The 27,676-nt window shown below is 37.0% G+C and overlaps 1 protein-coding gene and 1 long non-coding RNA gene across 2 annotated transcripts; one reads left to right on the forward strand and one right to left on the reverse strand.

Moving 5' to 3' along the window:
* The first annotated feature begins 9,894 nt into the window (after positions 1 to 9,894).
* LOC141353190 (uncharacterized) lies at positions 9,895 to 18,800 on the forward strand. Its single transcript, XR_012360213.1, has 5 exons — positions 9,895 to 10,824; positions 14,706 to 14,742; positions 14,834 to 14,873; positions 14,972 to 15,039; positions 18,469 to 18,800. It is a non-coding gene; the product is annotated as an uncharacterized lncRNA (long non-coding RNA).
* Positions 18,801 to 20,520: 1,720 nt separating this feature from the next.
* LOC141353058 (uncharacterized) lies at positions 20,521 to 25,199 on the reverse strand. The gene is made up of 2 exons (XM_073859437.1): positions 22,009 to 25,199; positions 20,521 to 21,916 (listed from the first exon to the last, which is right to left on the reverse strand). The coding sequence occupies exon 1, from the start codon at positions 23,356 to 23,358 to the stop codon at positions 22,216 to 22,218; it is 1,143 nt and encodes a 380-aa protein (XP_073715538.1). The 5' UTR covers positions 23,359 to 25,199; the 3' UTR covers positions 20,521 to 21,916; positions 22,009 to 22,215.
* Positions 25,200 to 27,676: the final 2,477 nt, after the last annotated feature.

Below are 27,676 nucleotides of genomic sequence, written 5' to 3' on the forward strand. Positions count from 1 at the left end.
GACCACATGTATAAAAGCAAGTTCAGAGTGCACAGTTTGCTGAAGATTCCAAACAAACACAATCGATTAAGGCAGAGTCAGGGGAAGAGGAATTTGAGTAAGAGGAGAAGGAAGAGCTGGCCATGGAAGAAGAGGAGCAGGGCAACAAGGAAGATGAGTTCAAATCAGATGAGTAAAAGGAGCAGGCCAACAAGGGAGAGGAGAAGGTCCAGGAGGGAGAGCAAGACATCCTCGCACCATCATTACGGATGAGATGTGAGCAACAATCATTGACCATGTACCATTGCATGACAATGGCTGAAGCAGGACAAAGAGCTTAGTGTGTATGTTTTGCTAAGTAGGTTTGAAGGACTTGAGTTTCAAATGTTTGTATGTTGTGAAACTTTGTGTGAAACTTTGTGTGTAACCTTGTGTGAAACTTTGTGAAATTTGTTGAAATCTTTGTGAAACTTTGTGTATGTTGTGAAACTTTGTGTGCAGCCATTTTGGCCAGGACTCCCTGGAAGAAGAGATTTTATATCTCAATGGGACTTTCCTGGTAAAATAAAGGATAAATAAAAAAAAATAAAGAGTCTGTCCAAACATGAGTAGGTTCACTGTGGCCACCACTATCAGGGCATTCAGACAACACAACAGGTATTGTACTCTATTGCTTTCTTTTTCACAATACAATTTTAAAAACCTGTGAAAGTAGTCTATTGGTTTCAAATCAGTTGTTACTGTATTGTAAAACATGTCAATTCACAAAACATGTTTTTTTCTTTAGAGTTTAAAGAATGCCATATAGAGGTGGGAGGGTTGCCATATTTACAGCGGCACAAGAAGCCCTCATTGTGAAACCGGTCTATAGGGTTCCCTTTGAGTGCAACGTTATGAGTACTGTGCAAGTAAGTATACATCTATGAGTACTGTGCAAGTAAGTATACATCCATGTTAGTGGACATACTGTGTTGCTCAGTGGCCTACATTACTTCTGGACAATACTGTGCTACCTGATTGACTTTTGTTCTGAACACCTGTGCACTATCACATTTTCACAGAGGATATTACAGTTGGACGTGATGGCCAGACCTCATGAGTGCCTGTTCCTGGATGAGGCTGGCTTCAACCTGCAGAAACGAAGGCAAAGACATCATTGGCCAAAGAGCCATCACTGAGGTTCCTGGCCAAAGGGGGGGCGGGGGCAGTGTTGCCAACTATTTTCAATGGAAAGTAGCTAAAGCTTGCTTGGAAAGTCGCTAAATGCTGCTAGATTACGTCATTGCCTCATTAGCATACCCGTGACATCATCACGTCGTATTTGCATTCTTACTACATTGGCTGTTTCACGTTTCTCTTTCTCTCTGAACTTTCACAAATGTAATTTTAATACACATAAATGCCTAAAAATGTTTTCTCGTTCGTTCATCTGCTTCTGTTCTTCTAAAACAAAACGTGTGTATGTTTATATTTAAATGTCCAAACAGCAGTTTCAAAACATATGAGGATACGCTGATAAATGATGGAAAACGTTGTATTCTAGGTACATAGCTCATTAACGCATTGATCAGCTCCACAATAGTTTGTCTGTTCTGAATGTGCTGCTGCTCAGCTCACTCAAATACATTTTTTTTTGGTACAGTGATTTTTTTTATTCAAAGATCATTTTACATTTACACCCTGCCATAAATTTAAGTCATTGCGGGATCAGCCTGCACGATTATGCCATCTGAACGCAGAGAGATTAACCACATCTCCTGCCCTGACTGTATGCAACTGGGAGAGAACTGGTCTGCTGCGCGAGGACTACCTCGCCTGTGAGTGCTTTCGGATGGGGGTGGAGCCTTCGGAAGCGGTGGCAGCTGCTCGTTAAGAAGAGTAAACGACACGCGTTTTCACGTCAAAGTCTCCAACAATGCCAGAAAAAGTCGCTAGATTTGTCGCTAGTCGCTTTTTAAAAAATAAGTCACCAAGGGGGTCTAAAAAAGTCGCCAAGTTGGCAACACTGGGCGGGGGGTAATATTACTCTTTGTGCTGCCATGGGTTTGGAAGGGCTTGTCCACCGGCATGCTGTTGAAGATGGCCCTGTCCCACATGGTCTAAACATGAAAGAGTAGTATACAAAAATGCAGTTCACCCACTTCTCTGTGCAGGTGTCAACAAGTTGAACAACAAGGAGGTTGTTTTAGTGCAAAACCTGGTGGTGAAGGAAAATGGAGAAAATGTAATTGTGTACAAAACCTACAGAAACAAAACAGATCTTTTTGTATATCCCCTGCCATCATCACATCTACAGATAAATCTTCTCTCTGGATTGAATGAGGAACTTCTTTTCATCCAGGCCACAAATGTGCTACGGAAGTTTGTTTTGTTTCCATGCAAAGAAAACTTTGCTGGAATGCCATTACTCCATTTATAAGATGTGAGGCATCAGTATAATTACTGCTTTTCCTTTTACTTTTTTAAACGATGACCATAAACTTTAATAGAAGACTCAGTTTAAATTCTTATACCTTTAACTAGGTCTACATGTTACTGGAATGTTTTCAGATCTTGACTGTGACCAATTAGCATTTTTTTTATTTACAGCTTCATGTTTGCTGTGGTGAACTTTCCTAATGATGATGACAGTTTAGTTGTTGTCTCCAAAACCTGGTGCACCACAGAGGGATGCTATTGGCCTCGATATAAGAGCCATGAGAGGTTTAAGAAAGCTGTGCTGTCACATGAAGAGCCCGACCCTGACACATGGGAGGTCCACACATATCAATTGCTTAAGATAAAGAGTTGAGTTTTTATCTGGATTTCAAAACAGATAATGTATAATTTGCAAACAAAAGTGATTAATTAAAAGCTTTCTATTATTGTGATGTTTTTAGATTCATATGACAAGGCCCATGAATGCCTAATTCGGGCAGAAAAGGGCTCAGGTCTGGAAACAGAGCCTGAGTGTCATAAAAGAAAGTAAGATTATTTTTTTTTACTTAAACCTTACATTATAGCCTCTGATAAATTTATGCTTGTTTTCCCAGATGAAATCCTAAATTTGATCAGACCGAATCTGAGGAGTCATCTCCCACCACCACCAAAGGCTCCCAAATTTGCCCCAAATAGGGTTGTTTCTACAAATAAAAAATTTATGTTTAGAATTTTATTTTTCAATTGTGGTTTGTTCTTACACAGCTTTAAAGCCTGCGTTTATTTGTTCAACAGCATCGCCAAGACCATGTCCCCGTCCCTCTTTATCACTTTCTGCTGGTGGTAAGTGGCGCTTTATTAATTAATTTAATGTTAGAAAGCATATCACAAAATTATACCTTAAAAGAACTGGTGTGTTTTCAAAACAGGATCAGCATGTAAAACTGCATCTAACACTAATAATTGCAAGGAAGCAGAGCAAGGTTAGTTAATTTCAGATTTATCAATTAAGTGAAGGGAACTGCACTATGGCATTAAATGAATGTTTGTAACTGTGTTTGAAAAGTGCTTTTAAGGAATTCTATAATAGTCTGTTTAAGAGCTCTTATGTATTAGACACAAGTGTGCTTAACATTGGTCTGAACAGGATCTTTGCCCTACTCTTCACCATGGGGACTAGCAGCTTACCAGTCTTAAGGTATGTTATCTTGCCCATCATGTTTTTTAAAGTGCAAAGGGAAAAACACTTTTACGCCATGTGTTTTAGAGTGTTTTCAGACCTGATGCTTTGTTTTGGAACCTGGTGCTTTTCCTTCCTTGGTTCGGTTCAATTAGGCATATTTTAACAATACAAGCGTGCTCAGATCTGCACCAAAACAATTGCTATGAGAGCGCCTAAACAAGGTGGTCTCGGCCTGATTGCAAAAAAAATTCTGGAGCAGTTCACTGTAAGTGCGAAAGCAATCCGACCCAACAGACCAATTAGCAGGCTGTCTTATTGTTTTCCCTTGCAGAAAAACTACATGAGTTTAACATGTGTACCAAATCAATTTTACATGTGGAAAAACACATGTGATTACATGTGAAATGTGTGTTTTTGGAAACTTTTCCTGTGAATCAAATGTGAGACACATGTAATCACATGTGCACAATGGGATTCATATGTGTTTCACATGGGACTCACACAAAAATGTTCCAAAACCACACATTTCACATGGGAAGTTGCACATGTGACAAACGTTCGACTTTTTCGGTAAGGGTTATTATTCATGATCATACCTGATAGCTCTTTGGTGACAAATCCTGGCGAGCACATCAACTTAAAACAAAACCAAAGTGTGCCTTTCCCTTTTATAATGTCTTCTAATTGCACTTATTATTCTAAATAATAAAGCAATATATCAGCAGTTACCAAGCAGCTAAGGTTTTGCATTCCGGCCTGTATGCCCCACCCCCAAGTCAATGCAAACCATACCCGATACCACCTGTGCAAAGCGTTCCAGGGTACCTTAAGCGTGCTGCACCCTGGTACAGTGCTAGCCAAACGAACTGACTTTGGGTTCAAACATACTCTGGTACGGTTCTGAAGTGTATGTACATCCTCCTGCTATGTGCTTTCAATTGACAAACAAATCTTCTTTCTGAACTACTCCAGTCTTTTCAGAAAAATGTGACTGAGTGTTTCAGACAAATGACAGACAATAAAAAAATGTGTATGTACATTACAACTAATAATTACAGTTTCTTCTTATTTAGTCAGATTATTTAGTTGCTTTTTGTTTAAAATAAAAAAGGCTTCCTTAATATTACGTTATTACATGTTTCGGTTGATTATTATGCACCGTCTAATAATAACACATTTGTTTTGGATTTCTATATACTGTTTATTGCAGCATCCTCAAATTTTTGTATTCTTTATTTGCAGCAGAATCACCAAGACCACCTTCTAATCGCCCTTTTGTAGAAAATTTTCTGTCAGTTCCTCAAGATAAGGTTTCTAGTGCATACATGCAGAAGCATAATGCACAGTATTCATTTTGTATTTATTTTAATCAGGGACAGCAAAAAAAGACTGATATGGCATTAAATCAGACCTGCAAACTTGTCGCTTTTCGGCGACAATCGCCGTTTTCTTGGTCAATTGGGTCATTCACGTGAATCGCGTAGAACCGGAGAGTTTTTTTTTTTTTAGGTGGGGGGGGGTCGGGAGTCTGCCATTTATCTGAATGCCGTGCGGGCTAGAATTGCCAAACATTATTGGATAATTCTTATAATTGACACTTCTCTGGGCCAATCGGAATCTTGGCATTTGCTTTTCTCTGGGCCAATCGGAATCTTAGCACTTCCTTCAGAATCTTGAAGACAGCGCGCGAGCGCGGTCCTTTGGATGAGAGACACACCTGGCTACCACGCGAGTCTGATGGACACTTTTAACGTGAAGGAACCATCTTATTCAAGGTAAGTCAACTTTTTTGGACCAAAAACAACAACTATTTGTTTGCTTGATTTAAATTAGCGTTAGCTACCGCTTATATTGTATTTTTAGGAACGAGTCTACGCCGAGTAATGCACAAACGTAGACCTTGCATAAAGTTTGCCTATGCTTTGAGCAAAATGACTAATGTTAGCTAACTTAGCAGGACGATTGTTAGCTAGGCTTATCGTTACCCGGGTGCTCTGCCCTGAGTTCCGAGATATACGGCTACTACTCGAATTCTGAGCTAACGTTACCCTGAATAACTTCATTACGGTGGCTGGCGTCCGCGCTTGCGCAGACCAGGCAGTCATTCGTGATGTGGGTAAATGTTTACACAATAGCTGATGCGAGAGTAATGTTAAAGGAAAACCCACCGTTTTTCAATATTTTACTATGTTCTTACCTCAACTTAAACTAATTACAGACCTGCAAACTTGTCGCTTTTCGGCGACAATCGCCGTTTTCTTGGTCAATTGGGTCATTCACGTGAATCGCGTAGAACCGGAGAGTTTTTTTTTTTTGAGGTGGGGGGCGGGGTCGGGAGTCTGCCATTTATCTGAATGCCGTGCGGGCTAGAATTGCCAAACATTATTGGATAATTCTTATAATTGACACTTCTCTTGGCCAATCGGAATCTTGGCATTTGCTTTTCTCTGGGCCAATCGGAATCTTAGCACTTTCTTCAGAATCTTGAAGACAGCGCGCGAGCGCGGTCCTTTGGATGAGAGACACACCTGGCTACCACGCGAGTCTGATGGACACTTTTAACGTGAAGGAACCATCTTATTCAAGGTAAGTCAACTTTTTTGGACCAAAAACAACAACTATTTGTTTGCTTGATTTAAATTAGCGTTAGCTACCGCTTATATTGTATTTTTAGGAACGAGTCTACGCCGAGTAATGCACAAACGTAGACCTTGCATAAAGTTTGCCTATGCTTTGAGCAAAATGACTAATGTTAGCTAACTTAGCAGGACGATTGTTAGCTAGGCTTATCGTTACCCGGGTGCTCTGCCCTGAGTTCCGAGATATACGGCTACTACTCGAATTCTGAGCTAACGTTACCCTGAATAACTTCATTACGGTGGCTGGCGTCCGCGCTTGCGCAGACCAGGCAGTCATTCGTGATGTGGGTAAATGTTTACACAATAGCTGATGCGAGAGTAATGTTAAAGGAAAACCCACCGTTTTTCAATATTTTACTATGTTCTTACCTCAACTTAAACTAATTACAGACCTGCAAACTTGTCGCTTTTCGGCGACAATCGCCGTTTTCTTGGTCAATTGGGTCATTCACGTGAATCGCGTAGAACCGGAGAGTTTTTTTTTTTTTGAGGTGGGGGGCGGGGTCGGGAGTCTGCCATTTATCTGAATGCCGTGCGGGCTAGAATTGCCAAACATTATTGGATAATTCTTATAATTGACACTTCTCTGGGCCAATCGGAATCTTGGCATTTGCTTTTCTCTGGGCCAATCGGAATCTTAGCACTTCCTTCAGAATCTTGAAGACAGCGCGCGAGCGCGGTCCTTTGGATGAGAGACACACCTGGCTACCACGCGAGTCTGATGGACACTTTTAACGTGAAGGAACCATCTTATTCAAGGTAAGTCAACTTTTTTGGACCAAAAACAACAACTATTTGTTTGCTTGATTTAAATTAGCGTTAGCTACCGCTTATATTGTATTTTTAGGAACCAGTCTACGCCGAGTAATGCACAAACGTAGACCTTGCATAAAGTTTGCCTATGCTTTGAGCAAAATGACTAATGTTAGCTAACTTAGCAGGACAATTGTTAGCTAGGCTTCCCAGCTAGAAATAAAAAGTTCTAAGAACGTTCCCTGAAAGTTCCCGAATGTTCCCAAAAACATTCTGCCAACGTTAAAAGCGGCTAGTTTTTTTTAAGTTCTAGGAACGTTTCTGTTGTCTGAACGTTAGAGTAATGTTACATTTTACCATTTTAAACGTTATGACAATGTCATGTTTTAATGTTCAAACAATGTTTAAAACAACAGCTGTTTATTATATTGACTTGTTTAATTGTTATGTAAATGATAGAGAAACATTGCATTTTGTTATTTTATAAAACATTGTTTCTGTATGCAGTGGATGTGTTGCTGTGGAGGGCTCGATTCACTTGCTGGGTTTGGATGTTGATGTTTGTTTCATTTTGGGTCACCCTTGTTGTGATTCGTGTTTGTTTTGGTTGGTCTCTTGACACTTGACTTTTTGCTTGCTGGTTTTTTCCTGGTTGTGTTAACTTTGTGTTAATGCACCACATTTGTTATGAACATGCCAAGTTAATAGTGTTATTCTGTGGTTGTTGGTACATAATGGTAAAGATCATCATCTAATTCATTTACTAATCAAAACTTTATTTTCTGTAAAAAATGTAAATGAGATCTAGCACTTTCACAGCAGTTTGTCATTAAGGAGTTTTAGAAACTTTGGACAAAAAATATCTGCTGTATAACTGGGACGCACAAACATCAAGAACCAGACCACGAATCTCAATCATGGTGACAATTAAATGAAAAACTTCATGCTGCAATGCATGCTGGGTATTAACAAATTACAAACCTCATTCAGGACTCCCAGCATGCACTGCAGCATGGATAAATAAGGATTTTTTAAACAATTTTGATTGTCACCATGGTTGAGATTCATATTCTGATTCTTGATGTTTGGGCATCCCAACTATACAGCGGATGTTTTTTGTCCGGGGTTTCTGGAACTCCTTGGTGACAGACTGCTGTGAAAGAGTTGGATCTAGTGTACAATATTGGCAGAGAGTGAACTTTTGATTGGTGGATGAACTGGGTGATGATCTTTGCCATTGTGTGCCAACAGCCACAGAAATACACTAATAACTTTTCATAACAAATGTGGTGCATGACCACAAAGTTAACACAACCAGGAAAATACTAGTAGGCAAAAAGTCAAGTGTCAAGAGACCAACTAAAACAAACACGAATCACAATAAGGGTGACTTAAAATGAAACATCAACATCTAAACATGGTAAGTGAGTTGTGTTTTCTACAGCAATGTATTTACTGAACATTCAGAGGTAGTGTTTTATAAAGTGGTGAAGTGCAATGTTTCTCTGTCATTTGCATAGCAATCAAACAAGTCAATGGAGTAGGCAGTTGTTGTTTTGAGCATTGTGTGAACATTGAAACGTGACATTGTCATAACGTTTAAAAATGGTAAAATGTAACATTACTCTAACGTTCAGACAACAGAAACGTTCCTAGAACTTAAAAAAAACTAGCCGCTTTTGGCGTTGGCAGAGTGTTTTTGGGAACATTCGGGAACTTTCAGGGAACGTTCTTGGAACTTTTTATTTCTAGCTGGGTTATCGTTACCCGGGTGCTCTGCCCTGAGTTCCGAGATATACGGCTACTACTCGAATTCTGAGCTAACGTTACCCTGAATAACTTCATTACGGTGGCTGGCGTCCGCGCTTGCGCAGACCAGGCAGTCATTCGTGATGTGGGTAAATGTTTACACAATAGCTGATGCGAGAGTAATGTTAAAGGAAAACCCACCGTTTTTCAATATTTTACTATGTTCTTACCTCAACTTAAACTAATTAATACATACCTATCTTTTTTAAATGCATGCACTTAATCTTTGTACATCGCGTTGTGAATGTGATTTAGCCTAGCCCCGTTCATTCCTGGTGGCTGTATACCTGGTAAACGGTAATTTTTACAACAGGGCTGTTTAGACAAAACAATCTGGCGAGCGTGTTGTCCTAGGCAAATACACCAACAGCAAATTTCTGTATAATAAAGGGCTACATTTTGCATCAAAGTCTGTCAATGAAATCTTTACATTGTGTTGTAAGTTGAATTTACATTATGAACACTAGCACTTTGAGATTGTTTATTCAATGTAAGGAGCCCTACATATAAAATGCATAATTATTATAATTATTGAACAGATGTATGTTGATATTCACTGCATATCAGCCATACAGTATGGAGACACGTTGTTTTATCATATTAGTCGTATGTATGATAATTTGCAAGGTTATATTTTAATGATTTTAATTTACTTTCAGGCAATGGTTCTGGGCACTTTGGTGGAGCACTCACTGCCATTCACAATGGCCCGTCATCGTCATCCTTGCACAGATGCCGGCTGAGGACAAAGTGGCTCTGTCGCACGAACATATTTCTGTCTGTCTCTTGTTATTTTTTATTTCAGTGTCATGCTTCACAACACTTCCAGGCGTTTCCGTGAGTTGTAAATAAAAACATTTGTATAATATTAAATGTGTCATTCTCCTTAAGCTATAAGGATGTTTTAACATTGATTTTTGATAAAAGTATGGTGATTTTTGTTAAGTCACGTCCAGAATCATATTAAAATCACACAAAAAATAGAGCTGGGGTAACCGCCCCAAAAGTACACCCCCCCCCCCCCCCCCCCCCCGCATGACACTGTCACCTTTTTTCTCTGAGGAGTTTGCAGGTCTGTTAAATGTTGAAATTCCATCAGAATCATCATTATGGTCAAGTTTGAAATTTCAATGCTAAATAATATTAAATCAATGTTGCTAATGTATTGCTTTCTCAATGTTGGAAATCCAAACATTGAATCAATGTTTATAATAAATTTATTTTTCAATGTTGAAAAGCCAAACATTGACTCAATGTTGATTTTTGGTCAGCTTAATCTGCACACTTCAAATCAAATTGGGTGAATTTCTGTGTAATTTAGTGAACATATTTACGATCCTATAAAGTCCTGTTTATTTTGTGACCTAAAGACCTTTCCCCCCAGGACCACCATCAGACAAGTTTTTTGCTTTTATACAGCAAGTAAAAATTATCTGGTCAGATCATCTCTAAATATGTGAGTGTTCAAGAAGATTTCAAATGTATGATCATTTTGGGGAATCAACAGCTATTTTAAATACGTTTAACAAAAATGACTTAAATGCCTTAGATAGAAATGCCTTAGTTTACCATCATCAGAAAACTGCCAACTAAGTGTATATTAACAAATAACAATCATAAGTCAAAACCGATATTATTGATAATCACAAATCAATGACATTATAACTTTAATTTAATTTTTTTATTTTATTATTTCATTTTATTTTTGCAGGAATTGGTATGAAATAAATAACCTAACATTATTTTTGTTGCTTTTATATCTCTTATAGTGTTTGTCTAGCAAATTTGCATATAATTATGTAAAGTGTGACATTTAAATTAACTTTAATTTTCATGTATTGCTCAATTAATAATTAATAGCCCAAAGAACACAGTATATAATAAAAAATTCCCCCACTGGCTATTAAATGCGCTACACCCAGTCCAGTAGGTGGCGGTAATGACCCTTCAGTTGCCAACCACCACTCAGTTTAGAAGCGCAGAGCAGAATAACGGCAAGTTTGGGCGCGAAAGGACAATGACAGTGCCAGCGGGGTTTTAGAGGTAAGTTTAAAATATTTATTCAGTTTTGCATAAGTTTCTTGCTGTCTTGTTTGTTACAGCTTAGTTAGTAATTACTGTTAGGGGAGGTTTGCAAGTTTATGTCGTGTAATGGTGTGGTAGCATTACATTGCGGTTTACAATGGTTTGTTAATGCTTCATTTTTCATGGGTGTTTTTGTAAATATGTCTTCATTTAATGTTATTGCACAGAACTGTTCAGTTTATTTATATTATTATGGCTATCCTTATGAAGCCTGTTGTTGTTTTAGATAATACGAATTGTTTATTTAGCCTACTTAAAAAATAATTGTAGAAAAAGAACATGTACAGACATTGCAGGGTTGCCAACTCTCACGCTCAAAAAAGAAATCTCACGCTAAATAGACATTCTTCGCTGCTGTATTTTTTTTCACTCGTTTAGCTTCTTGCGCCACCACGCAGACCAATCTGCATATGACGTCTCAGTACCACGAGACCGATTCAATAGTAAATGACTCAGTATGCATTTAAATCGATCTCGCTGTCGTATGATGTCACAACAAGCCAACAGGTCTGCGCCCCATAAAGTAAGAAACAGTCAAATTGACTCCCAAATGACGAATCAAATCACAGACAGAGGTGCAACTCAAAGGAGGACAGCTGCGCGATTCCTCAGAGTGAAAGTGCAAGAGAGATGTAAGTAATTAAACGCTGATTATTATACAGCTGTTTAATGATTAGATTCACAGCCTTGAACTTGTAAATCCGACGCATCGTGCGCGGCACAACGCTTAAATAAGCCCATGTTCGTCTTTTTGCTTAAACGGACAAATTCACATAACATTTGTGAATGTAGCTGTCTTAATGAGTATCATGGTAAACAACTGATTATGTCCTAAAGGCGGAGTCCATGATGTTTGAAAGCCAATGTTGATATTTGAAATCACCTAAACAAACACGCCCCTACCCCAATAGAATCTGGACCTTCTGTTGATAGACCCGCCCCACACATACGCAACCCGGCATTTGATTTGATTTGATTGGCTATAAGTGTGTTTTGGTAGTCGGCCCGTCTCCTTCTCCATACCGTTTTTCAAACATCGTGGACTCCGCCTTTAACCGAATGTAAACATTTTATTGCATTCTGTCTAAAGTCTGCCTAATAAACACTATCCATTTTAAAGTCATAAACAAAAGAAGAGAAAAAAACTCACTTGTCTTGTCTGTAACTTCTGTAACTTTGTAAAAAAAAGAGGATTAATCCATATTTACTTTTAAATAAATTACTTTTTTTGCCAAAAAATCTTAGTTTTGAGCTCTTCTATTGAAATAAGTTTAAGGTTTATTATGGAATTTAGATTTCCTGAACAACTTTTACTAAAATAACTAATTAATTAACAGACAGTAAATCAAATGTAAGATGTTTAAAATGCAGCCTTGCATTATATCTTACAGCAGGTAAGCTCAAAGATGATTATTTGTTACACCTGACCTAGATAATAAACATGTGAATATAGCCAAAGCAAAATTCTTATGACAGACAGGAGGCTGATTCTTATGACAGACACCATTCTAAAGGCCCAATATATAGTAATTTCATGAATATAAGCACCATTCATTGTTTTATTCACCGTGTTTTATGCAAACTAAAAACCTCAGTTTACTAACACAACCTATTGAATCAGATCATGAGTTGATGATAAAGTATAAATGCAATGCCATGTATAGTCCTCACTCATGCATTAACCTCATAGATTATGACCTTAGTTAATCAACCATACTTTATTCAGGGGAGCTTGATGAACTTTCAGCTCTTTTTCAGCAAAGCCCTGATCATAACAATCACATAATAAATCAAATAGTCAAAGTAACATTTAGCAAAAAGAAACTTATCAAAACAAAAAGAAACTTGACAGAAACACATTTATAAAATAAGTATATATTTTAACCTGATAACCTGCGCGAGGGCGTGGATGTACTGAAGAGCTATTTATTTACATAATGTAAATTACTGTTAGTTTAAATGTACTTACATTAAACAACTATACATCATTAAAAAGTGTTTTGATTTAAGATTTAGTTTTTGACCTTTATTTTAATCTGAGAATCCTAGTAACAGTAATTTCTTCATTTTTGTCAGGAGTTATGAAAATGAAAAACGGTACATACCTTTAATTTGAAATATAACCCTCAGCCGCACTCATTGATAAAAATACTCCTCCGTGATCGTCATGAAAGCACTCGATAAAACAACATCTATTGGGGCTTTTAATTCAAAGTATGCATATTTGGAGAAATATTACTTCAATTTTATATGTTTACTTCAAATTTCTGCAGTGGGGGTAATATTTCACCGATTTTTATTGCAAACATGGCGATATGAGGAAGTTTGCAGTCTGCAGTCATTGACACTCAGTTTGTTTCATTCATACGTGAAGCCGGAGGGCGCTAAAGTCTGAAACTCTTTCATAAACTTTCATAGAAAGAATAAGACGTCAGTCAGCTCAGCAGCAGCAGCTGTCAGTCAGACGTGAACTTGAGCAGTGACCTGCAACGAGCGATCGCTGTTTTTATAATAACATGTAAATAAAGATGTTTTGATGTTTTAAAACCATAGAGACAATAAACACGATTAAGATTATATATGGTTTGTCTGTATTTTTAACGCTATGTCTATTATTTTTATAACAGTACTGTATATTATAATGCTATGCTAAGCTAACAGCATAAATAACATAAAATTGTTTATTTTCGGTCTTATTTTATGATCCAAAGCCACATCAGATCACGCATGATTGTTTAAGCACTCGACTTTTGATGTTATAATGTGAGTTTTATTATAAATGCTTTTATTTGTAGTGTTTTGATGGTATGCTAAGCTAACGTACTAGCTGTTCTGTAAACATCTGCTGTCTGGAGATATGAGATATGTGTTTCTAGGAATAATTTTGACTGGTAAAGCTTCTTTAAGGTAAGTTTCTTTTTGTAAGAAAGGACTTTAATAAAAAGAAAGTGAATTGAGACAAAAGGAGGAAATAAAACACTAAATAGAAATTATGAGCAATTATTATATTGTTTATAATAATAAAATAAACATTTAGACAGCCATATCCCGGATTAAAAGTTGTTAATGACTCATCCGGATGCTTATTTAATGAGTCTGTTTAAAACACGGAGCAATAGGACAATAAACTGAAAGGATGTTGTGAGATATAAATAAACAAACATTAGCTTAGCATTTTTGCTGTTTTCTCTAAATAAATTTACATGACATGGGTCTAAAAAACATTTCATAAAATACAGAGTTTTAGAGGTATCATCTTCAGATTTAAAACAGAACATGGTCAGACCTGTGGCTTTAACTGCAGAGCATTTCTAGATTGCTCCAAGGCCAATTTCATTTAGATTTTCATAACAATATTTCATACATGTTTGGTGGAGTTTATAAAAAAGTATAATTTAAGCTCTCTATAACAACTTTTTTCATTATGACAGTAACTAATGTTCACCTCTTAATAAACTTCCAAGTGTCTGCTTTCAAATGAGACCAAACTTATGCTTTTAGTGCAAAGACTTCATAAACTGTATCTATTTTAGTTTGGCTATGACAGTTTTTGTGGGGGGGGGTTCAGAAAATGGAATGAGGGCTAACAGGTTAAAGGTTCTAATGTATTTTGACATTCCTTATATTTATCTATTTATGCAAGAGTTATCCTTTTATTTTTATTTTTTTTTAGATATTTTAGCAAGAGGGTTATGTTTGTGTTTAAGCAGACACAAGCAGGCTAAGCATTTATTGACATGGCTGAAGTCAATACCTCACCAAAATTACAACCAATGTTTGGCTCAAAACTTGCCTAATGGGAGTTTTTTTTCCCTTTTATTATTTCTCTTTTTGTATAGGCCCATCAGAGTGATTTCCTGAGTTCTCTCACACATGGTAAGAGTGAATTTCTGCCAGTTGATACATGATGTGACAGGTGTTGTTAATTATTACTTAGTTTATCTTTGTGTTTTTTTTTTAATTAAAGGTCAGCAAATGGATTATCCAGTCACAGTACATAATGAAAGGTAAATGGCAAGTAATTAAGTAATGTACAAAATGTATAAACTGAAGTGTATTTGCTAGCAACTAATCTCTATCACATTACCTCTATCACTCTTTCTAGAAGACTTGCCGAAGGTAGAAGAAGCTGAGTGAATCTTCAGAGTGATTCTTCAGAGAGAAGATGTTATGGTAATGTAAATCTTAAGTTTTTATGTTGTAGATATAACAGCACGTCATTTTAACTGTTTTATGTTTAAAAGGGGTTTTGCACCTTAATGGCACTTTTCCATTGCATGGTACTCCAGGGTCAGGTCGAGTCAGCTCACTTCACTTTGGCTTTGTTGGATTTTCCATCGAGTTTAGTAACACTTTAGATGGGAGGGATTATAGGCATGTTGTTATATTTGCGCTGCCTACTGCTGTGACATCATACCAGTGAGAGCAGTGTTGGAATGCTATACGTTCCCATACATTAATTCATTTCTCAGTCCGCCACAAAATCAATGTTTGCACATCTTGTTTATAAGGCTGGACAATATGGTCAAAAATGTTTTTTGCCGGTATACTTCTAAATTTCTGTCGGTTTGGATATAAATCCGATATCGGTATGAATGTTAAAAAAGCTTTGGGATAAACTGCAAAGAATGCCCAAAATGAATGTCTGTACAAACTTCTAAACAAATGAATTTACCAAGTCTATGAAGCCTCCTCCTATAAAACTATATAATATTTACAAAAATAAAAATGGTATAAATAAATTGATGTTCATTTCTTATTTGTATTTAGCCTTCACACAAAATTAAATGTAAACTCACTGTCAAATAATCAGACTTTAGGGCTCACCTAATATTAATAAGGTTCAGTCAGTGATAAATGCTGTAATGCAGGGCTCTAAAACTAATGAATCATTTTAATAACAAATTCTTCAGTCACAGTATGAACTTTCATAGTACCATCATTTTGATCAATTTACTATTATTGTAATATATGGAAAGTGTTAAAACTTTTGAATGGTAGTAGGCTATTTAATGATACATAAGATAGTTGGACAGAAATATTTATATCAAAGCTCTATTTGTAATTGCATAGCAAGCTACATAATCATATATTGGATACTAGCATACTACTTCATTTACATATACTCATAACGAGAACAATAGCTGCCTACATACTTTTATCTATTGCACATTTATTTCCCCCTTTTTAACACGTGAACCTGATTTTTCTCATCCGTAGTTCAGTTTGTGTTGAATTACATCTCCTGTTTTCCACTATTCTGAGTGTCAGCTCTTCTCAGGGCGAACAGCAGATTCATTGATCGCATAATCACAATGATATGATTTGACGTGAGGAACAGATGAGAGATTTAAATTCGATCAAGCATTACGTTTTCCGGAATGCACGGCTCATGGTTGCTTAGCTGCAAAAGACGCCCTGTGCTTTAAAGAAAGAAGCGCATTGACCGGCATTTAACACGTGTTTTTATGCCTCATTCAGACAGACAGCGACCAGCAGTAAATCTCATTCATTTCAATGGAAATCTGACGACTTCCGGCGACACGAGCGAAAGTAACTAGTGGCGACTGTTTGGGTGTGTCCAGCGTAGCAAGAAAGTTAAACTTTATGCAAATGTTGAGAGAATTTTGGGAGCGACTACCAATGAGAACGAAGCAGTGGAGGTCACATCATCCTTCTCTCGTCAGTTACTGGAGTGGATGGTACTCAATTGTTTAAATCTGGTAGTCATAAACATGCCTCATTGAAAGAGACTGGTGACACACAGCGATAACGTCGCTGGCTGCCTGAACGTGGGAAGTGACATGTGAATGGCCACGGGACGCAGTTATGTATATCGAAATAACGGAAATGTGTTTAGAAGCCATATCATTGAAAAAATTTATACAGCGACATATATCGACATTGAATTACCCCTCATTCAGACAACCAGCGACGTTATCGCTGTGTGTCGCCCGTCTCTTTTAATAAGGCTTGTTTAAATCTGGTTATCATAAACAAATGAGTACCATCCACTCCAGTAACTGACGAGAGAAGGATGACATGAACTCCACTGCTTCATTTTCATTGGTAGTCCCTCTTGAAATTCGCTCAACATTTGCATAAAGTTAAACTTTTATTAACTTTCTCGCGTCGCATGACACGCCCATACGTCGCCATTGTTCGCTTTCGCTCGTGCCACCGGAAGTCCCCATGTTTCCATTGAAATGAATGAGATTGCGTCGCTCTGCTACTGCTGGTCATTGGCTGTCTGAATGGGGCGTTATTGTCCAGCCCTATGTCACTACCCCTGTCTTGCATGATAGTTTTTGTACAAACACCCGTGGCAGTCGACAGGCTCTGCTGAGCCTGATTTAAGTTGCAGAAATGCTGTGAATGCGGGCGGTATGACACAATATTTGACATTTTATTTCATGGTTACGGGATATATATGTTTAAGCTTTATGTTTATATTGTTTTTGTAATATACAAATTTGCCCCTCACTAATTAGCTTTAAACTAAATGCTCACAGTTTTTCAAATGTATAAAGTTCAAGTTAGTGTTAACGTGGGAATTCACTAAAGATAACAAAAGATTAAGGCTTGATAGACAGAATCTTGTTTTTAAATCCGTTATTTATTTTCTAGGCTATTGAAGTATAGTATGCATTGTATTTTATATTTATGCATACATAAAAATAGGCATATAAACAAGTATGAATATGCACAAACCAGACAGGGAAAATACCTGTATATGAGATCTTTAAATATGAAGATTATAAATATGAAGGTGCTATGAGGGAATGATCATGTAGTCTGTTTCGAAGTGATCTTGTCGCTTTTTACTTTCTTTGACTTGCACCTTAACTGTTCAGTCTCTTTTTTTGTCATTCTGATAAAAGTTGTCCTGTGAGCAAATGGCACGTCAAACTACATCACTCCAGTGGTGTCCGCTGCTCAACATACAGTACAATGTTTCCTAAGTGAAAATGTTATTTGCACTTTGTGCAGAATAGTAGATCGGATTAACTCTTTAACATTAACTCATTTATGTGACCAAATGAATCTGATCAGAGAAGTGGCCAGGTGTAAAAGGGACATTTAATGACTGCTGTTATGTAAAAAATGTTTTAAATAATGTAAACTAAATATAGTAAAAAGGACATTTTGAAAATTTTAATTGTGCAATCATGGTGAGAAAATTGGCAAAATAATTAGAAAAATATATTTTTTAAAATTGTCAGCTTCGGACAAGAATTTTACTTTTGGGGCATCTCCAATGCTTAGTATGTCTTTAATAGCCTACAAAAAAATAAATTATTCAAAAACTAGATTCTGTCTATTAAGACTTATCTTTTATTTATTTTTTGCATTTTCCCTTTAACACTAACTTTAACTTATATTTTTAAAACTGTGGTGAGCATTTAGTTAAAATTTAATTAGTGAGTGGCAAATTTGTATTCCAAAAACAATATAAACATAAAGCTGAAACACATATGTACTGTGATATATCTCATTTTGAACCACACTCTTCAATACACAATACTATGTTGTATAGGAAATATTTTTTCCATGTAGTCACAGTATGCAGTTCTAACTTCCTGCTTGTTTTTAATTCTTTAGATGTCTTACAAGAACCAATAAAATCTGTGAGACCTCAGAGTATGTCCTTGCTGTGACTGTGCAAAAACAGCTATGTTATGCCCGTGAACGGATTGGTGTTTAAAAGGCCCTGCAGTGTTCAACAGTGTCTCTGTTTAATGTGAAGAAAATCCATCGCATTTGCACCAGAGGAGGAGCTTCAGTTACTGAATAGTCCTAAACAATGAACTGTGGTAATGTTTCAATTTCTAAATGTTTCAAGAAGTACAGTTGTGTTTGTCTTTGAGTTTTGTATGGTACCTGTATGTGGTCATTAAAAATTGAATTGAAATTGAATTGCTTTTCCAAATTCATTTTGCTGATGTATGTTTATGATGTTGTCCTCTAGTGGCAATAATATTTATAATTTTAATTTGTACTTTTGTATTTTATGGTAAAAAATTGATTCATACAATTGTATTTTACAATATACATTTAAATTTGCTCGTTGTATTTAATTTTTTGAGCGTAATGTATCCTGTTTAAGCTGTGTGGGTGTATTGCAAGTTAGTGACTTTTTGGTTTAAAGTATGTTAATTGTAGCCCTACATGGTCTCTGATTTTAAAACTAGTCAAAACAGACTTGACTTAGTAACATTGAATCGTGCAGTAGATATAAAGCTTGTTTTTTTTATATTGCTTCAATGTTGCTATATTGTTAATTAAACTATTGAAATGATGTTCAATAAACATTGATTTTATATCCATCTTGATTGATTTTCCATAATTGAAATAACATTATTCTAGGGTGCAAACCTGATGAAAAATCAATTAAAAATGTCAACATTGTTTCAATGATAATTTGGTTAATGGCATCAACATCAATTCTATGTTGATTCACTGTTGGTCTGCTACCTTGAGTGATTGAATTTCTGTTGAAGAAAGATTGGTTTTTTTAACCATTTTGATTGATTTTGCACCATTGAAATAACATTATTCCAGGGTGCAAACCTGATGAAAAATCAATGTAAAATTTCAATGTTGATTCAATGATAATTTGGTTGATGGATTAACATAATTTCAATGTTGATTCACTGTTTGTCTGCTATCTGGGATAGGTATTATGGCTGGGCGAGGTGTCAATGTTATCGTATATCTCAGATGTCTTGCAAATATCCTGATGCCGATTACAACAAACAGATACCAGACGATAATTGATAATAATGGAAAATACGCCTTATAACATTATCATGCGATGTAGGCTTTAGCGTGAACGTTAACGTTCATATGCCCAGGCAGTCAGTAACAGTTGCAGAATTCAGGAAACACTGTTTTTTTAATATGCTGCTGTTTTCTGCGGGTTGTCAAAGAGATAGACCCAGAGAAAGACGAGCTACGTCGACAAAGCAAAACCTCACGCTCGCGAGACTGTAGCGGTGTTCAAATTACCCAACCCTTTCAGATTTTCCTACCGCAGGGCAACATTATAATCTGAAATTAAATACTTGAACGATAATGTTCTGTGGCAACATTATAAGTGGAATATAAGAGGAATAATTGAAAGCAGGACGAAGCAGATCAGTAAGTTTTTGGAACAAAATATTCATATTTCAAAAGTCATTCTCATCCTCATCTGTGTAAGAGGAGAAACAACAGTATAATTACCATACACAGTATCACAACATATATTATCCTCCAGCACAAGAAACTAGGACCCTGTCAAAATGAGCAAGTATTCTGTACCTAAAATAAACCCTGGGTATTTTATTTCTTTGATACCCTCTTGACAGGACCACATTCTTCCTCACTTAGTTCTGCAGTACTTGTTTGATCGAATGCTTCGCACACTTCCTGATTATCTGAAGTAAATAGAAAACAAACAAGCTTTTAATATGTTTATTGATTTGATTAGTAGAAAAAACGAATTCGCTTTTAAAAAATGGATGTAAACTCACTTGACTTGAATTTAATTTTTAGCAGTGGAAACATTTTCCAGCTACTTGCTGGCGTTCGCATCTCTTTAGCTGTTTTAGTTACATTAGCCCCTGGTGGCCAGCAGGGGCGTCGCACCCGTGGGGGATGTGGGTGTTCCCGGTGAGAGGGTTCAACACCCACACTTTTTATGCAGTTTTGCAAGAACGCCTTACTAAAGTCGCTCCTCCGTTTCTCTGGCCGCTCTGTGTCTGCTGCGCTAGGCTGCCTCCTCTCCCCCTCCCCTCTCAAACATGACGCCGGCATTGAGTGTTACCGGCTGATGATTGGCTGTTCTGCCTTAAGTCCCGCCTCTCCTGGTGTGTTAGATTGATCGGTCAGCTCGCGCTGAGGAGGCGGGAACTTTTGTTTATTTACATCTCCCTTTTCAGGCAGACTACTTTGAATGAATGTTTAAAAAACGTTATTAAACACTTTAATCAACTCTATGTATGTTTTTGAGATTTTTGAAGAAGCTTGATTTGTGTTTGGGACTAATGCTAATCGGGTTATTGTTCAGCAGCTGGCTAAATTCGGTCATGTAGTAGACTATGTGGCATGCAATAACCTGTGATGAAGAAGGCAGGGGATTGACGAGTAGGAGGGACAACTTGTCATTGTTAAGCAGTGTATTTATGGGTTTATTGCTAGTGCAATCGATTTTGACATTTTGAGCATTGTTTGTTTATTAGCTGAATACTTTGTTAATACTACCTGTTGTGTATAATTGTACTTGTTGAGGAGATAAAATGAGAAATGGTGGCATAGTTCTTCAACAGGTATGCAAACAATAAAAGAAAAGTGTAGCCTATATTATTTTAATGTAAAAACTGTAAATTGTTACATTATTTATACCACCAGAGAAAAGCTTTTCAGGACACAAGTAAGTAAAATTTAGCAGTTTTGCTGTCCTGTCAGACCCATGTCACTATCAAGTTTACCACTATATTTTTATCACGCACTATCAATAAGATACAGAAAAGAAAGAGGCAGGAGAAGATTGACACATTTTTCAAGAGAAATCCTGTAAGTGAAGTTGAAAGCTGAAAGTTGATAATGTTGACATTAAAGTAGCCTATTAATATATTGTTGCATTAATTTAATATATTACTTTTCAAGTTTCACTAAGGTTTGCTAGTACCACAGCCTTATTCTTTAATCACTGCACCCTTGTTTAGGAGATGAGGTTGCTGGAGGCATCAGTTTAAGAGAGAGCACAGAAAGTTTCACAGGTGAGCAATGAAAAATGAATGTTACAGTTTGAGAAAGAGGTCTACAAAGGAAGAGAGTGTGTGTTTGTGTCATGGGTGGTGCTTAATTCCATCCCAGGTGCACGTACGCATGTTTCTGGTGTGTTTATATAAAATGTAAAATGTTATCCATCCCCCACACTTTTGAAAAGCTTGCTACGCCCCTGGTTGCCAGTGTACCATGTTGTCCTTCACCCAAACTTCTGGGATGACTCCCTCCTCCTCTCCATTTGGCTCTTTCCAAACCACCCTGACCTACATCATGAAACCTATAAAAAAATTAAAAAATCAGAAAGTATATGAGAAGTGTTTTTATTTACATTTATGCATTTGGCAGACGCTTTTATCCAAAGCTACTTACATTGCATTATTCTATGCATTTATACATAGGTGTGTGCAATCCCTTGGGATCGAACCCACAACCTTTCGTTGTTCCACATCATCTGGTAAGTGAATTAGTGAATGAACATTGTATACAGCGAAGGTGTTTCCATATATAGCCTCACACTTCTTCAAATAGTACATGAGTAGCTCTCGGGCATAGTCTAAGTGTTCCTTATGGTCTGCATCATCTGAATTCAAAAAGGACTGACACCCCAACCATCAAGGAAAGAAAGTGTTTGTATACAGCATGTGAAACCACTTTTCTTAGAACCACTGGTCCAGTATAAAGGAGAAACTGTCGAAGTTCCGTAGCCTTCCATCTGTCCAATTCCAGTAAAGTCCTAGGTTGCCGTGCAAACTCACTAGGTGGTTCTCCATTCAATGCCTTCAGTTTATCTGAAATGTCACTCCTTTGCTGAAATGACAGTCTGCATGTGTGGGGTCCTCTCTGCATGTAGTTAAGCATTCTCCTAACTACACCCAAGCACACCAAGTGCATGTAGTCCAATGCAAATGGCCGAACACATGGAATTCCAGCTAGTGTCAGTGGGGATTTCCCAATTTGATGGTCTTTGTAGGCAAGTCTACTGAAATCTGCTTCAGACCTTGCAACAACACCAGGCACTGTAGCACCAAGAACAACTCGTCCCACATAGGTGCCTTTAACTGTGCAGCGCTCACAAGCGAAGTAGCTATTGTGATTCTTAATGCATTTCAGGAATGATCGAGCTGGTGCATCACAAACAAAGGCTTTTACAGTCACTTGCAGTGCTTTCTCTCCATGGACTATGCCATCTTGCATAAGTTGCTGCAACTCCTGTAGAAAACCAGAGAGGTAATCTTCAACTGAGCTTGGTTTTGATTTTCCACAATAGAGTGCCACAATGAAGGGTGCAAAATCATGGAAATTGCACAGGATTGGCCACATTTGCAGATTTGATGATTTAAACAATGGAATACCATCAATGTTGAAGCACATATCTATTCGGTCTTCAGGGAAAACAGGATTCTGGGATAAAACCTTCAGAACTCCTGATGCAATACCAAAGTAGGCATATTGTCCACCACACAGATCAACTACTTCCACTCTTTTAGGGGTTTTCAGCAGGGTTCTGGCATCCTTGGGGAGGCGATGTCCTTGGCGCCTTAGAATATCTAGTAGTTCATTTAGTGCAGATCGCTTGCATTTGTTGGTAGCTGCCCAAGATGCAATTTCTTCCCCTAGATCAGGAGCAGTTTCCTTTGCAGAATCATCACACAAATAGTCAGCAACCTCAGAGTCCGTGTCAGAAGACAGCACTAACACATCAGAATCAGAATCTGACATGTTGCCATCGGCTGAAGGTGACAAAGATTAAGTTTCATCCTCACTGAACCAAGCCCTCAGTAACCCATCTGTATCACTGCTATTTGAATCATCATCTGCAAGAGACAGCACTTCAGCATGACGTTTCCTCCAGTTTCTGTGGTATGCCATCATTTAGTGTCACAAGTAGCTGCAAAATAAGAGGAGTCCATATGATCTCTAAAACATTTACATAGATTTACAAAGATGTTGTGGAATAATGACACCAGGGTTCGACATTAAGGCTTGTCCGGGACAAGTGGATTTTTTGTAGGACAAGTGGAAGAGAAAATTTGTTGTCCCACCTGGCAAGATAAATTTCAAACAAAATAAAATGTCATGTTACGTGCCACTCATGAAGTCTATTTTACAGATTTAATTTTACTGATTTGAAAGAACACATTTTCCTACCCACATTTCCTTGAATATTCAGCTATTAAAAACTAGCCGCGTTCTTCAAGTGCATCGTCTTTCTCTTCAGAGCGCGTTGTCATTTCTCCCTTAACCTAAACTTAACCTCAGAATAAGCACTGAGCACAATCGATGATTGTTGTTAAATCAAATGCAATGTCTGCTCTTTCAAAACTGCGGGATATGATAGTAAAAAGAGCTATTAAAAGCACTATGATCTGCGCAAGAGACGTTGTGCTTGTTCCCGTGGTGGCGCGCACTTGGAAACGGACTGCAAAACAAGCAAACTATACTTTGGGTTTCGTGTGCGTGTCTAAACTATCAAAACCACACAAAAATATGGCAAAATAACTGGTTTGGAGATTCACTTTCATACAGTTTATGTCTTAAATGGGAGTTAATAGTTGGGAGAAAAATGTGCAGCCCCCCGGTATAGAGGGTATGCACGTGACGTCACCTTCAGCGAAAGTGACTGCTTTTAGATAAATTAAATTGATTGTTCATGCAAAGTCCACAGATCACAGGCAGGTTGACAAGTTGCTAGGGTCATTATCAAGCAGAGGTTTTACTTTCTACATAAAAGTATTTTTTCAAGTATTTGTATTTTATCAGTGTTTTTCTTTGGAAAACATTAATTCCAAAGCATTTTATCATAATTTTTACTCTCTTACATTTCATAAATACAAGTTTTTGTTTTACATTTAATATTTAAGTACATTAACCTACTTTTACTCAAGTAAAAGTATACAATTTTAATGTAATTCAGTATTAAATAAATTTTAATATGCAATATTAAAGAATACACAGTATGATTCTATGCTTTAGAATGTAGTGAAGTGAAATTTTTCCAAGACAAACAACCTAATAAAGCACAGATGCTTGGAAAATGTAACTGATGTAACTAAGTATTGTACACCTCTGCTATCAAGTCCAACAAAATTCAATTTAAGCTGATAATAGTCAGTTTTACTGGCATTTTCGCAGCAGCCGCTATGAAAACCAGCCATTTTGTTGAGCGTTTGCCACTCAACCGGGCGAGTTCCAGCGTGGTCACTTGGAAAAGTGACGTCACTGCATACCCTCTATTATTACATCTGCCTATGGTCTTAAAGTAACAGAGTCTAATAAACCTGCTGATGATTGCACCATTAATATGAATAAAATAGCTAAAGGCAAAAAGAAAATTACTTGCAGCTCTTGAATGAATAACTTTAGCTTTAAAGGCGGAGTCCATGATGTTTGAAAGCCAATGTTGATATTTGAAATCACCTAAACAAACACGCCCCTACCCCAATAGAATCTGGACCTTCTGTTGATAGACCCGCCCCACACATACGCAAACCGGCCATTGATTTGATTTGATTGGCTTTAAGTGTGTTTTGGTAGTCGGCCCGTCTCCTTTTCCAACGCGTTTTTCAAACATCGTAGATTCCGCATTTAATAAGAATTATTCTATTTATAATAAACTATGCTGTGTTATTTTACATTTGACTAGATTTCTTTTGTAGGCCATATTATTTACCTGAACAGTAGTTTAGACCTTCTTGAAATTAAACCAGTGTTTATTTCATTTGTATCTTTGTTTTATTGTATACTTACTTTGTTTTTGTTATTTGCTTATTGTATCTAATTTTATAAAACACAAAAAATGACTCCAGACTGCTGCATTTACAAATAGATGTTTTATTAGTTTTGTTTTATATTTATATTTAGTTTCTTGATGTAGGTGATGTGGGATTTGATTTTGTTTTATTAATCGTGCTGTTTATAATCTTAATTTATGTGTATTGTTACGATAATGATTTCTGTGCTGACCACAAGAAAGTTGTCTATGTGTGTGGAAAGTTACCAAGGAGGGGGTGGCTGATCTGTGTGTGTGGGAGCCAGGGGGGCTATAGAAAAAGCCCTGAAAGGAAAACACACAGAACAGATGGTTTCAATAAACAAGTTGTTTGCTTTATAACTATGTTACATTTAGAGAAAGTGAAAATTTGTATGTTTAACTAATGAATGCATTTAACCAATTCATGAACATTGGAGTATTGTTGTGTTGTTGAATAATTATGTTTTATATATTTACTGCCTACATTTCATGATGATTGCCAAAGGTGTTAAAGTTACAAAGATGCCCAAATAAGGACTGTGGAAATTGATTTTGTTCCATTTTATATTTCTTTAATTAATCATTTTATTCTACAAATACTGTGTGTTTCATATATGCACTGAGCTATTATGTAAAAACGAGGTGTTTGTGTTTGAGAGTGGAAAGTTACCAGCTTGTGTGCTGTGTACAAGCTGCAAAGAGGATTAGCTAGGAATGTATGTCTGGAAATTGTCAAGATAAAAGAGACCAGAGGGGGAAAAGCAAACAGACAACCATGTATTAACTAATGCTTTAATATTCACAGGATAAAATATGCAATATATTTCTTACTTAATCAGTATTAATCAGTGAATAATTGATGTAATAAATATAAGATGTTGTCTTTGATAAATGTGTATTAACCAATGAAATGAAGGTTGCATACAGAATAACCTAATGGGGGCAGGGCAGCTCAACCTTGAGGAACAGAATCTCCTGCGCTTGTTCTTTGTGTGTGTGTGTGTGTGTGTGTGTGTTTTCTTCCCTAACAGATGGTTTTTTAATAATGATTAAAGTGTTTTGCTTAGAAGTAGTATGGCAGTAAAAGATTTAATATGTGTTTATCTATCTAAAGAAGTTAATGTGTGCCTTATTCATATAACCAATTTTACGAATAATGAAATGATGTCATGATATTGAAATGTGTTTTACATAATAATCACTTTCATCTTACAGCTTATGTTCTTTATGAATAAATGAATGTTTTATTAATGATTTGTTTTTAAGAAAGCATTATAATATGCTATCTGAAGTCAATCATATGTGAAGTGAAGGGCTGCATGGATCTCAGGGATGAGTGGAGAACAGTTGGTTTTTTCTTTGTTTGGGTGTGTTTATCTTCCCTGCAGGCTAAAACTGGGTGTGGTGATGGAGTCAGATTGACGAGGGGAACGGCCTTTGTGGGTGGAGATTCTAAGTAGAAGATCGACGTCACATACTTTATAAATAACTGTTTTCCCCAAATGCTGGTTGTTAGTCGATTGCCTATTGTGGCCTTGAGACTGCCCCGCGCTGTAAAACTTTTTCATATCAGATCAATAAATAGTTTAATTTTAATACTGTGCCTCTCCTCTAATTATGAACATGCAATGGACGCCTTGAAGTCCAACAGTGAGCACTTGCTACGCTAATTTGCATATGGTGTTCTATTTCATAGGGAAAGATCTTCAACCCCACTTCTCTTGTCAAGGGAACTTTACTTTCAAGGCAATCAAAACCAAGTTTAAGTTTTAAGTGGGGAGAAATGGGACAGGGCCTAAGTCTAGCTAGCTTGCAAGATACTGAGGATACCCTATTGAATTTGAGTTAGCCAATGTTGTTAGCAAAAAAGTGACTTTTGTGCATAGAAAAGTGAACCATAAGGACAAGTGCCTCAAAAAGTTAATGTCAACCCCTGGACATGCATGGGCCTTTGTTATATTGTTAAACATTAAAACAAATTAGCATGCATTTCAGCAGTAAGGAATACCATCATTAATTAAAGGTATAGCAGAAGATTTTCGTTTTCCGGTTGGATCACCTCTGTTATTGGTCATCCCAGATGTCATTCATTCTGATTATATGTTGACGTATAACCGTCGTACGTGCTCGCCTCTAGGTTCGCTTTCTGCACATGCGCACTTTCACGTGTATGTGTGTTGTGCTAAGGTTTCAACCAGGGACGTACTGGGACTGAAATTCAGCCCGGGACTTTAAGATGGAGAGGCCTTTTACGCGAGTGCCCTTGGTGCACGAGCAGGATTTTTT

The sequence above is a fragment of the Misgurnus anguillicaudatus genome, chromosome 21 (genome assembly GCF_027580225.2).
Source record: "Misgurnus anguillicaudatus chromosome 21, ASM2758022v2, whole genome shotgun sequence".
Classification (NCBI taxonomy): domain Eukaryota; kingdom Metazoa; phylum Chordata; class Actinopteri; order Cypriniformes; family Cobitidae; genus Misgurnus; species Misgurnus anguillicaudatus.

Bases quoted from the DNA above. Each gene is read 5' to 3' on its own strand.
- LOC141353058 (XM_073859437.1), bottom strand. From the start codon at position 23,358: ATGTCAGATTCTGATTCTGATGTGTTAGTGCTGTCTTCTGACACGGAC.